The sequence below is a fragment of the Aquarana catesbeiana genome, linkage group LG02 (assembly GCF_042186555.1).
Source record: "Aquarana catesbeiana isolate 2022-GZ linkage group LG02, ASM4218655v1, whole genome shotgun sequence".
Taxonomy (NCBI): domain Eukaryota; kingdom Metazoa; phylum Chordata; class Amphibia; order Anura; family Ranidae; genus Aquarana; species Aquarana catesbeiana.
In genome coordinates, this window is record NC_133325.1 from 545,153,086 (window position 1) to 545,167,089 (window position 14,004).

The 14,004-nt window shown below is 43.6% G+C and overlaps 1 protein-coding gene across 1 annotated transcript in view; it reads left to right on the top strand.

Moving 5' to 3' along the window:
• The window catches only part of EPS8L3 (EPS8 signaling adaptor L3), a 302,100-nt gene that overhangs the window by 182,710 nt on the left and 105,386 nt on the right, over positions 1-14,004 (top strand). The window contains exons 6-8 of the mRNA XM_073615885.1: positions 1,607-1,750; positions 1,826-1,902; positions 7,241-7,350. Coding sequence (XP_073471986.1) covers positions 1,607-1,750; positions 1,826-1,902; positions 7,241-7,350 — 331 coding nt within the window. The remainder of the gene's footprint in view (positions 1-1,606; positions 1,751-1,825; positions 1,903-7,240; positions 7,351-14,004) is intronic.

The window sequence follows — 14,004 nt, forward strand, 5'->3', positions numbered from 1 at the left end:
TTCTTCCGACTTCAGGGGTCTTCTTCCAACTTCGCTGCTCTCTCCGGCCTCTTCTCCCAGTGTACGGTTCTTCTCCCGCTCTCTGGCCTCTTCTTCCGGTGTTCGACCTCTTCTCCCGGTTTCCGGTTCTTCTGCCAGCTCCTCCACTATCTTCTGCCGCTCTTTTGCTAGCGATGGCCCGGACTTCTGCGTTGTCTTCTTCCCTCTTCTCTTCTTCTGATGTTGACACGACGCTCTCTCCCGCTGTAATGCTGTGTGGACGCTCCGCAATTACTTATATATGCAGTGACCCTGCCCCCTTATGATGTCACAGTCCCAGGGCATGTTGGGACTGTGATCTCATAAGGGGGCGTGGTCATCGGGTGATGACTACGCCCCCTTATGACATTAAGACAACGCAGAAGTCCGGGCCACCGCTAGCAAAAGAGCGGCAGAAAATAGCGGAGGAGCTGGCAGAAGAACCGGACACCGGGAGAAGAGGTCGAACACCGGGAGAAGAGGGCGGAGAGCGGGAGAAGAACCGGACACCGGGAGAAGTGGCCGGAGAGAGCAGCGAAGTCGGAAGAAGACCCCCGAAGTCGATAGAAGACCCCCGGAGCTGTCTAATTAATTACTTAAAAGACCTGTCTAGTGTGTTTTTTTATTGACACTTTTTCCCTTGGTGAATGGGTAGGGGTACGATGTACCCCATACTCATTCACATAGGGTGGGGGGCCAGGATCTGAGGGCCCCCTTATTAAAGGGGGCTCCCGGATTCCGATAAGCCCCCCGCCCTCAGACGCCGACAACCAACGTCCAGGGTTGTCGGGAAGAGGCCTTTGTCCTCATCAACATGAGGACAAGGTGCTTTGGGGTGGGGGGGCCGCAGGGCGCCCCCCTCCCCAAAGCACCCACCCCCCATGTTGAGGGCATGCGGCCTGGTACGGTTCAGAAGGGGGGGTGCTCGCTCGTCCCCACCCCCTTTCCTGACTGGCCAGGCTGCATGCCGTGGGAGACCCCACAGCTTTTTTGAGTCCGGCGGAAATTAGTCCGGCGGAGTTACGACGTAAAGATTTGAAGCAGGTTTCAAATCTAAAGTCCGTCGGATTTTCGACCGAAACGGTCTGTCAGAAGTCCGATGCAGCCCACACACGGTCGGATTGTCCACCGGATTTGGTACGTCGGACCAGTCCGGCCGAAAAGTCCGCACGTGTGTACGCTGCATTACACTTTGTGTTAGGAACTGTTAAAGACTGTTGCCATAGGAGACAGCATTCACACACATGCAGATGTGGCATCTTGCTGGATGCCTTTCCCTGCATGGCTGTCATCCTGTTGAAGACTCGGAGTCTGCTAATTAATCTTGCAACTACCTAAGGATGTCCTGGCCCTAACCCTCTCTCCCAAAGCTCTGTTAAGAGAAATAAAATCTTTTTTTGCATTCTAAAAGTGTCTGTCATCCAATGAATCTAATTGCTTTGCACTCACTATGCCTCACAACCCACCATATACAGAAGGATGTCAGCTACTGTATCTCTGGCCCTGGAGGTTCTCATTAGACCGAAGGAGGCCTGGGACCTTGCTACATATGCAAATCATTTGACTGTATGCCACTTATTCATTACAGGACAGTCTTGAAAATATTTCCCTGCAAAATATAGAAAGCTGCTGTTCAAAGACCGGGTATGCCTCCTATAATTCTATTCTTGCAGTTACTGTCCAGAACCAGGGAAAATCAAGCATACTGCTGTTCCATTGTGAGGAACAACCGGTAAGTCAGTTCAGATAATTACATTTTTTTATTGTCAACTGGTTGTACACATCAGTGTAATGATTCTCTTTTCAGGCTTCCATTGTACAAAAAAGTTTGGAGAGAGCTTTGTCACAATTAAAAGGAAACCAACAGTACAAAGATAACACAAGGTATACCTTTCATCTTTCTGTTCAACGTGGCATTCTGCACTCTGCACAATAACTTTGACCCTTCATTTCAATCTATAACTCCATACTTTACAAGTGATTGTAAAGTTTTTTGTTTTTTTAATTAAAATAATAAACGTTATACTTATCTGCTCTGTGCAATGGTTTTGCAAATAGTGGCCCCGAACCCCCTCTTCTGGGGTCCTCTGCTGGCACTCTGTGTTCTCCCTTCTTTTGGAGTACCCCCATTGGAAGCCATTTGCTATGGGGACACTTGTGTTGGCTCAGCTGGTAATGTGTGCATCTATTGGCGGTGGCCCGTCCATATTGGGCGCAGGGGCAACGCTCTCCTAATCAATGCGCCCGGCCTCTAATTTACATGCAGGACCCTGGACACATGGATTCCAATGGGAGATTTTTTTTTTTTTTTTTTAGAAGCACATAATTAGAGCCCGAGGCTCTAATTGGCTTAAAAAAACGGTGGGCTCGGGCCACAGAGCACTGCGCCCTGAGCCCACCCACTTGTGTGACAATAGCGAATTAGTATTCGCTATTGTCTTCCTGCTTCTCCTCCTGGCCAATCCCGGCTCAGGAAGCGGGTCCTGAGATCCAATTAGATGAGAGATAACTTCAAAATCGCCAGAGATATCCTGGGGGCTCGTGATCCCCACAGAAAACTAACAATAATAGAGTCAATGTGTTTGAAAATTCGCAATGTCACAAATACCGAGGAGTTCGAGAGAATGTACAGAAACTTAGGGAGAAAAATAATCTTAAACAAATTTATTCGTCCCAACAACGTAATCGGCAGGTTCTGCCATCTCTGTACCCTCTCCTGAAAGCTCCCAATAATCTGTGACAAATTGGCTTCCAGAAACCCTGAGATAGGAAGTTGCACCTCAATCCCCAGATACCTGAAAGAAGGGGACAAGGGGATGGGACAGTCCGCAGGGATCACTACTGCATTGTCAATGGGGAAAAGAGACGATTTTGCCCAATTTATTCGAAATCCGGAGTAGTCTCCAAATTCCTGTATTAGTTGAAAAGCCCCCGAAAGTGAAGGTCCCGGGTCCTGCAAATACAGCAGCATGTCGTCTGCATAGAGAGACACACTTTACTCAAACACTACCAATTCGTAACCCAGTCAAAGTGGGAGTGGATCTTAATTTAACCGCCAGGGGCTCTATGGCCAGGGCAAACAGGAGGGGTGAGAGCTGGCACCCCTGCCTGGCTCCCCTAAATACAGGGAAGGGGTCTGAGATAATGCCATTAACCCGTAGTCTGATCATCGGATCTGTATACAATAATCTCACCCATGAAATGAAAATGGGTCCAAAGCCAAATGACTCCAGGAGGTGAAACAAATACGCCCACTCCACAGAGTCAAACGCCTTTTTCGTATCTAACGAGGCCACTGTTCTGTTTCCTGAGCTGTCAAGATTCACAAAAAGTCTCCTGATGTTCATCTGTGTACACCTCCCCTGTATAAATCCCGTCTGATCCAGGTTAACCAGTTTTGGAATGACTGTTTGTAACCTCCCTGCAAGTATTTTAGCCAAGATTTTTGTATCAACGTTCACAAGCTAGATCGGACGGTAGGAGTCGCACTCCCTGGGGTCCTTCCCCCCCTTTAGGGATCAAAACAACCAGTGCCTCCCTCATAGAGGGGGTAATCTACCATCCAACCTCGCTGCATTGAATACTTTCAACAGGTGGTTTGAGGTGTCAAACGATAATGGAAGGAATGATACCATTCCGAGGGTTGGCCAACCAAACCCGGACACTTCCGAGGGACAAAGGAGGCAATCGGTCCTTCCACCTCCTCCACTGTTTTACCTGCTTCAAGAACAGCATTGTCATCGTCAGATACTATAGGTAGGTCAATGTCAGTCAGGTACTCCACCAGTGCTTCTATCACCTCAGAATTACAGGACCTATAGAGTTCCTCATAAAATTAAGCAAACGTTTGCAGTATGTCAACCGATTTGCAAATCTCCACTCTCTGCTTGTCATAAACGCTCTTAATGTATTCCGGGACATATTCTGTTCTCGCCAGATATGCCAGAAGTCTGCCATTTTTATCTCCAAATTTAAAAATACATCTACGCTGTGCAAGACTACGCTTTGTGGTCCGGTCAGTCAGAACAGTCTGGTATTCCCTAGTCCTTTCCCGCAATGTCAGCAGTCTCTCACTAATGGGGTCCCTAATATACTTTGCTTCTGCCAGCATAGTCTCTGTCTCCTTAAGCTGCACTGTGGAAGCTGTTTTTTGAAACAATGCACTTCTGCAATAAACAACCCTCTCAATGTGGCATTGAAAGCCTCCCACTGAAGAAGGGAGGATTCAGTATTTGCATTTTCGGCCCAAAAGAATTTTATAGCTGCATTACATTTAATCTGTACATATTCTTCTTGGAGCCAACTCGCCGCCATTCGCCACTGGCGTATGCCCGGCTTCAGCCCCAGGTTTAGTTTCAGCAACATGAGAGAATGGTCTGATAAGGCTCTAGGTAGATAGGAAACCTTCTTAACCAGTTCCATACCCTCTCCCTCAGTCAGGATAGTGTCTATTCTGGAGAGCGTCTTATGCGTTTCCGAATAGCAGGAGTACTCCCTAATATCAGGATGGTGAAAACACCAGACATCTCTGGCGAAGGGAGCCGGAGCCCCAGCAGACACACCCAGCCTATCCAAGGCCGAGTCTGCCACTGAGTTGGAATCATCTAAAACGAAGATCCTCCCCTCCGCTACCTCATAAGTGGCTTGAAGCATGTCATCCAGATGAGATAACGAGAAAGAGGGGGGCACATAGAAATTCACGAATGTTACAAATCTGTTTATCACTTGCACCACCAGTATGACATATCTCCCCTTAACATCAGTCCTAATTACATGTATGGAAATGCGTAGGAGGAGTAGCTGGCATGGTATGCTCCCGGTATGTGAGCTCTTTTTAGGGAGAGCCCTGCAGGTGTGTTTCTTGTAAAAGAATTAAATGTGGTTTATACTTTTTTATATAATCAAAGACCAGTGAACGTTTAAATTTAGAATTAAGGTCTCTAACGTTCCAGGCCATGATCTTGAGATTTACCTCCATAACAGATTGGCATAAAGTAGGGGACCACCCCCCCAATATATGTTTAACCAGCACCACAGAGCTCCAGCCCTCCCGTCCCACACACACAAAGCCGAGTAACGGCATAATTATAAATGACTTGTGACAGATACACCAAATGCAGATATCCCCAGTAAACCAGAAGCACATATTCCCCAACAACAAAAACTTCCCAATTCCCCCCTCCCAGCCCGAACTTGTCAGGTACTTTGATCCCATAACCCTGGTTCAAAAAGGCACAGAGGTGCGACTTAATGCAGTCACACAAAACCCATCACCCGAAGGCGATCGTGTTTAGGTGCAGTCCAAAAAACAGTGCAAAAAAACAACAAAAAATCAGATGAAAATTGTCCTATTATCACCTGCTGTCCTGTGTGGCGGACAGAGCGTTCTGCAGGTCCACAGTAATAATTTCTGAGCAATAAGACAAAATAGGAAGAGAAAACATCCAGATATATATATAACACATATACATCATCTCATCAACAGGATCACTCCACCGGACTGCCAGGTGGTCAAAACCACAGAACAGTGTGACCATGCACATACCTTATCCTAACAATATACAATCAAAAGGAGTAAAAGAGAAAAGCAAACAAGGAAAAATGAAAAAGGAAAAAGGAGGGGGGGAAACACTCAGTCAGTTCTTCACATTACCCCTTTCCCCCCCGATCCTTCTTCCAGTGTCCTGCCTGATATGTAGAGGTTTCTAGGGGGAACGCTGAGAGCTTCCTCCCCGTGGGCGTCCCCGTGCATCCAACCAATCTGAGGCATCAGTAGGTGTTGTGAAAAAATGTGCCTTTCCATTATCCACAATATGTAACTTTGCAGGGTATAACATGCTGTAGATCAGATTCAGATTTCTAAACCTCTTCTTCACCTGCTGGAAGGAAGCCCTTTGCTTTTGAGTGGTAGCAGAAAAATCCGGGTATATAGATACCCGACATCCATTGAACTCCAGTTCAGGCCCTTTTCTGGCCCCTTTCAAAATTTTCTCAAGGTCCCAAAAGTGCAGGATCTTTGCATTCATGGGTCTGGGGACAGCACCCTTCAGTAGTGCTCTACCGGGACATGCGCTCTTTCTATGGCAAACTTTTTAGTGAAGGTGTCAGGAACCAAGTGTGCTTTAAGCCATCCTTCTAGATATTCTTCAGGGTGCTTCCCCTCTGCTCCCTCAGGGAATCCCACCAGCCTGATATTGTTCCTTCTCATGCGGTTTTCCATGTCAGCCATCTTGTACAGTTGTTGCCATAGGTCCAACAGTGTCTTCCAAACTTGCAGTGCAGCGATCAGAAGCCTGTGCCTTCTCTCTCATCTTTTGCAGTCATTTTTCATAAAAGAGAATTCCATCTGCAGCTGCCCAAAATGATCAATCAGTTTTGTTTTGGCATCCCTGTATGGCTGCCATAATTTGCTTCAGGGATGGCTCTTTTCCCTCCACCACCTCCCTGCCCGTTCTGTGTGTACGGGCATCCAACCTATCCAGGGAGCCTCCCCTGTGCATACAGCATTCCCTTTGTGGTTCAGAACTCACCCAATGTGGCAGTTGGGATGCCGGTCGAGCAGGATCCACGGGCATTTGCAGCGGTGGCCATTCCTCCTCCTCCCGCCGAGTTCCGGCGCCATCTTGGGATCCCCAGGCGAAGCGGGCCAGCCGCTCTCCCGTCGTTTTTGGCCAGGGTGGCCCGTATTTAACCATCAGCGGATGAGCTTGGGGTAATACCGAACACATACCCCAGCAGTCCCAGGCAATTTCGGAGCAATTGGCTCACAGGATCATGGCAGTATCTTAAACCTGCAGGGAAAGTTCCTTCCCCAGCTTCCTCACATGCTGTGCGCTAGCTCCGCCCCCTAGAAAACTATCTTTAGATAGATTTTTACTCAAAAAGCATTTTATTAAAATGAATACAAATCCCAAAAATCGATTTAAATAAATAAAATAAGATTTTTTTGATCTTTTTAAAAAAAAATCATTGATTTTTTTTATCCACGCTGCTTACCTCAAAGATATCAAGCATATGCCTGATTTAGGCATGTCTTGTGATAACTAAATAGGTTATGGTGTGCAGCAAAATTGGTTCTTACTGCAGGATTGATTGAGATTTGCACCATGCCAAAATACTTTTTTTTTTACTTTAGTGAAGCTGCTTAATATAAATAGGTTAAGGTTAAGCATAATTTAAATTTTTTTTAGTTCAGTTTTCTAATCATGTGTTCTTTTGTCAGAAATAGATTATTGCTTCAGAGTGACGTAAATGAACGTGGTTACTCCTCCCAATCTAGTTTAGGTGCGGATAGCCCTAGATTAGCACGCAGTGGCAGAGAAGCCGCACAAGGTAGGTATTACTTTTATAAGATTACAATTTGAAGCATTTCATTTGTATGTTTAAGTGTAGGTAAAAATTCAAATGAGTAAATGTATTTATATAATATCTCACGCTACACAAAGAATGTTTAAAAATAGACTGCTGCACTTTTTACGAATACAGGAAATAAACCAGAATGTGCCAAAAAATATAAAAAATTGCATGGTCTGTGATAAAAATGTCAAATCAAAAAATTAAATCTAAATATATTGTGACCAAACACTATATAATTCCATCAAAAAGATAAACATCAATAGTAATCAGGTGTCCATATTCGAGATGTGTGTTCATGTCGTATTCCAACAGGAAAAAGCAGATTGCACCACTCCCAGTGACAAAAAAGATGTTTATTACAGTGTTCCACTAGTGTAATAAATAAATGTGCCTCTTACCAGATCCACATGATTTCTACATTATAGAAGATCATATTAAGCCTGAGATAAAAGGGTAAGCCTGGGGTATCTTGTGTGTAGATTCGTCCGTTGGATATCACAACCTCCGTTACAGATGGATCAGAAGCCAGAAGCTTGCCGTCTCAGCTCCACATTTAATTTTCCAGATCCACTATTCACCTCACACTTGATCCATGTTATGGATTAAAGCAAAAAGAAGGCTAATCATGTAATGTGTAAAACTTAGGGGTTTATTGAGCTCAGTATTGCATCTCCAACGAAGTAAAAGCAATCAAGCAGTAGAGAGAGGATAATCCGACCACGGAATCAGCAACAGACCCGGACAATAATAACGTCACAGCTCCTTTCTTTTTCCGACGCGTTTCTGCGTAAAAGGTTTCCCCAGACGTAGCCTTTTACAGGGAGAAGGAGAAAGGAACTGTGATGTGATTATTGTCTGGGTCTGCTGTTGATTCCGTATTTTGGTTACATGTAATTTGCACATATTTATTGCACTGTATTTGTTTGCATTGTGACATCATTAGGAAATTGTCAAACTTTTATATAAGTTGTCTTATGAATTGACCATTGGTTATTTCACTTATACATGTAGGCGGGGCTTTTTTTCTCAGAGAATAGGTGCAGGAATTTAACCCCACCCCACCCGAGCCCCCCAGAGGGAGAGCACCATGCATCAAAGGGCCTTATAAAGGCTTTGTTGAATATCATGAGTGCATTATGCACATAGTTCAGATGTACATACAGAGTGCAGGGTTCAGAAGTGCACTATGTACTGGGAGCAGAACTCAGGAGTGTGCTATGTACATGGTACAGGCTTCAGGAGTGAGCTACACACAGGGTGCAGGCTTCAGGAGTGCGCTACATAAAGAGTACAGGGTTCAGGAGTGCGCTACATAAAGAAAACAGGGTTCAGGAGTGCACTACATAAAGACTACAGGGTCCAGGAGTGCTCTCTCTCTCTCTCTCTCTCTCTCTCTCTCTCTATATATATATATATATATATATATATGTGTATATATCTATATGTAGCATGTATATCCTTATAGCTAGCCCCTATGGCAGTAGTTTACAAAGGATGACATTGGGTTTACATCCACTTTAATGACCAGGCCATTTTTTGCGGTACGGCACTGCTTTGCTTTAACTGACAATTGCGTGGTCGTGCGGTGCTGTACCCAAACAAAATTTATGTCCTTTATCCGCACAAATAGACCTTTCTTTTGGTAGTATTTGATCATGCATGCATTTCTTATTGCACTGTTTGTAGTTTTGGAATGCCAATGATGACCTTTTGGCCTTATATTTATTAAAGGACTGCCTTTTGTTGGTAATACGTCTTTTTATGTTAGTATTTAGACACCCAGGGCTGACATTTGCTCTTTTATATTTGTTGCTCATGCATGATCAAATACCACCAAAAGAAAGGTCTATTTGTGGGGATAAAAGGACATAAAGTTTGTTTGGGTACAGCATCGCACGACCACGCAATTGTCAGTTAAGGCAAAGCAGTGCCGTACCACAAAAAATGGCCTGGTCATTAAAGTGGATGTAAACCCAATGTCATCCTTTGTAAACTACTGCCATAGGGGTTAGCTATAAGGATATACATGCTTTCTGCATGTATTCTTACCTGTCAAATGTCTCCTCTCTATCTGTTATTAGACCTGAAAAATTGCATATTCTGTGGGTGGGTCTGTTGTCTGGAGCTCGGTGGGTGGAGTCGTGATGTCAGTAGACTCCCTACCCACCTCTACACTCCCCTTGTCAATATGCATTTTCCCTGCGTATTTCTAACACTGAACTTCTGCTGAACTTCTGCTAGGATCTCTAACATCCAGTGAAAAGACAGGAAAGTAACCACATGACTTCAGCATGCCAAATCATGCTGAGGTGTGGAACAGCCAATCCTTGCAGAGCTGCTGAAGAAAGGAGTGGGAGGGAATTAAAAAATACTGCATGTCTCTTAGGCTAATGCACGAGATGTAAATCACCTGTCACTCACAGCAAGGGGGAGTATTTGACAAAGTTTTTCTTAGTTTGTCAAGAGTTGTCTCACTGGACAATAAAAGAGGATTGCTCAGAGATGGATTAACTCTGTGTGGCAAGACTGGGCTCAAATGATAGGAAATCTTATACTCTACAGTATGATATATAAAAAAAAAAAAAATTTCGGGTTCACATCCACTTTAAGTGGGCAAATCCCTCCGGTCCTTAAGTGGTTAAAGCATGTTATACAGCAGAGTGCTTGTGCTGTGTAATTTGGCCCCCTGTAACACCTAAAATACCTGGGTGATCCTGCCAGTTTCTGCCCTCCCCCCATACGCTGACCACGATAATCAGGGCAGCTGAGCCCTGACACCGTGTTCAGAGTATGTGCCTCTGTCATCCGCAGCCCTGCTCTCTTGTGTATGTGTCTTTTTTTGTTCTTCTATAGTTCCCTCTGATATATAATAGTAAGCTCCCCAGTGGATGTCATTTATAAAAATATGCAGTATAATAGCTTAGTTCAAAGCGCCATTCGGCGCTCACGTGATAGCCCGCTGGTCTCCTCTCTCCTCGTCTCAGCTGATATCAGCGGGGGTTTCCCAGCATCTCCCCCTGCAGCTATCGCATCGGAAAAGGAGATCAGTGGGCAGTCAGCTGAGCACCGAATGGCGCTCTGAAGTAAGCTATTATACCGCATATTTTTATAAATGACATCCACTGAGGAGCTTACTGTTATATATCAGAGGGAACTATAGAAGAAAATGTTTTACCTTAACAAACACTTTAATGTGAACAAATCACCAGAGCCAGATGGCTTGCACCCAAGAGTTCTCAAGGAACTTAGTCAAGTTATAGCCAGACCGTTGTTCCTAATTTGTAAGTAAAGCTTACTGACTGGAATGGTACCGACTAATTAGCGGAAAGTAAATGTGGTGCCAACATTCAAAAAAATTACAGAATATATATATATATATATATATATATATATATATATATACCAGGAAGCTACAGACAAGTAAGTCTAACATCAATAGAATGTACACCACTGTGCAAAAGCTTTAGGCCAGGGGTCTCAAACTGGCGGCCCTCCAGCTGTTGCAAAACTACAAGTTCCATGAGGCATTGCAAGGCTGACAGTTACAAGCATGACTCCCTCAGGCAGAGGTATGATGGGACTTGTAGTTCCTCAACAGCTGGAGGGCCACCAGTTTGAGACCCCTGCTTTAGGCAGGTGTGAAAAAATGGTGTAAATTTGGAATGCTTTTAGAAATAGAAGTATTAGTAGTGTATTTTTATCAAGTAACAAAATAGAAGTAAATGAACAGAAGAGAAATTCAAATCAATATTTGAAGCGACCACCCTTTTTGCCTTTAACCACTTCAGCCTTGGAAGATCTGGCTGCTCAATGACCAGGTCATTTTTTGCAATTCGGCACTGCGTCACTTTAACTGACAATTGCGCGGTCGTGTGACGCTGTACCCAAACAAAATTGACGTCCTTTTTTTCCCACAAGGAGCTTTCTTTTGGTGGTATTTGATCATCTCTGTGGTTTTTATTTTTTGTGCTATAAACAAAAAAAGAGCGACAATTTTGAAAAAAAACACAATATTTTGTAATTTTTGCTATAATAAATATCCTCAATTTTTTTTAAATTAGCTCATTTTTTTCCTCAGTTTAGGCCGCTATGCATTCTACATATTTTTGGTGGTAAAAATCGCAATAACTGTATATTGATTGGTTTGCGCAAAAGTTATAGCGTCTACAAAATATTATAATATATATATATATATATAATTTTTTTTTAACTAATAATGGTGGCAATCTGCGATTTTTATCGGGACTGTGACATTATGGCGGACACATGGGACACTTTTGACACATTTTTGAAACCATTGACAATTATACAGCGATCAGTGCTAAAAAGAATCCACAGATTACTGTATAAACGTCACTGGCAGGGAAGGGGTTAACACTAGGGGGCAATAAAGGGGTTAACTGTGTTCCCTGACTATGTGTTCTAACTGTGGGGGGAGGGGACTGACTATAGGAGATGACAGATCGTGGTACCTAGCTATTAGGAACTCACGATCTGCCTCTCCTCACAGAACAGGGATTTGTGTGTTTACACATACACGTCCCTGTTCTGCCTCTCGTGTCCGCGATCGCGCACAGCCATCGATCGTCGAGACCACCGGCCACGAGCATCGGCACCCTCACAATGCAGTGGGCCTGCTATCCCACTTAAAGGAGCTGACGTACAGCTACGACAGTTCATGGGATCACGCCGACCTGCAGTATAATGATGGCGGCTGGTCAGCAAGTGGTTAACAGCATCAGTTCTTTTACTGTAGGTAGATTTGCACACAGTTTTTGAAGGGACGTGACAGGTAGGTTGTTCCAAACATCTTAGAGAACTATACAAAATGTATCTTCTGTGGATGTAGGCTGCCTCATATCCATCTGTCTTTTCATTTAATCCCAGACAAACTCAATGATGTTGAAGTCAGGGCTCTGTGGGGGCCAAACCATCACTTCCAGGACTCATTGTGGTTCTTTACACAAAAGATAGTTCTTAATGGCATTGTCTGTATGTTTGGGGTTGTTGTCCTGCCTGGGCCAATCACACACTTCCCTGATGGTATGGCATAATAGATAAGTATCTGCTCGATCTCTCATTATTGAGGTATCGGAGGTATGGCTTTTTCGCTGCAATTGGGTCCCACTGGTTTCCACCAGTTATGTGCCGATGTTGTGCTGATGTTGGTTATGTGCTTATGGCACTGCTGGACATCTTCCCATGTTGAAGGGAAGTAGGCATGATGTGTCTTTTATCTGCAGCATTATGTTTCCTCGGCTGACCACTGCATCTCTGGTCCTCAACATTGCCTGTTTCTTCAAAAGAGCTTGAAGAGCACATCTTGAAACCCCAGTCTGCTTTGAAATCTTTGCTGGGAGAGACCTTGCTGATGCAGTAAAACTACCTTGTATCTTGTTGCTGTGTTAAGTCTTGTCATGGTATATGATTTGGGAAATTAAATTTCTACAACTTCACCTCAGTAGCAGAGTGTGGCTGTTTCTATCCCAGTTTTAAGCCTCCTACACAGCTGTTTCTGTTTCAGTTGATGACTATGGTTAATCATACACCTGATTCTAATTCTACAAAATCCCTGACTTGTGCAACTGTACAAGGTGTGCAAGTGTAGAATTGATGCTGGTTTGAAGCCGAAAGAGTAGTCACACCAAATATTGAAATAACTTAGGTTTTTCTTCTGTTCGCTCACTTTGCAAGTTGTTAATTGATAAAAATAAACAATTAAAATATATATTTTTGAAAGCCTTTTTAATTTACAGTATTTCTTCACACCTGCCTAAACTTTTGCACAGTACTATATACTATTGGAAGGCATGCTATGGACCATATCCAATAAATTTCTGCTGAAAATAGTATTAGTAGCAACCAACATAGGTTTGGGAAGAACCATTCTTGCCAGACAAACCTTTAAATATTCTATTAGGAGGTGAGCTATAATTTGGATAGATAAAGACCTGTAGATGTAGTAAATCTAGATTTCTTTAAGGCATTTGATACAGTACTCCACAGATGATTCATTTACAAATTAAGATGTTTTTGGCATTTTTGATATGGCATGTACCTGGATAGTAAACTGATTTCAAGAGCATGTCCAGAAGGTGCATAATAGTGACACATTTTCTGAATAGTCTGGAGTTGTGAGGGGGTGCCCTGCAGCCCCAGGGCTCCTCTGCCCTGTGATCAAAATGTTTTAACTTGTTCATAAATAGTATAGAGGTTGGAATAAATAGTTTCCCATTTTTCCCATGATACAAAACGAAGCGTGGCAATAACTTCACAACAAATATCTTCACAAAAGATCTCAACTTTACAAAAAGGCCTAGTTAAAATAGAGGGGTGGGCAGCTATATAACAGATGAAGTTCAATGTACAAAAAATGTAATGCAATGCGCTAAAAATGTGCATGCATGTTATTTACTAGAGGGTGAACCTCAGGGGGAATCTAGAATGGAAAAAGATCTGAGGGTCTTAGTGGATAACAGTATGCAATGCCAAGCTGCAGAAGCAAGGCCAATACACACTATTAAAATGCTTTAAAAAGAGTACTTACTCAAGAGCTAAAATTATAATTCTACCACTTTACAAAACTCTGTTTGAGCTACATCTTGTGTATGCTGTCCAGTTCTGGTCACC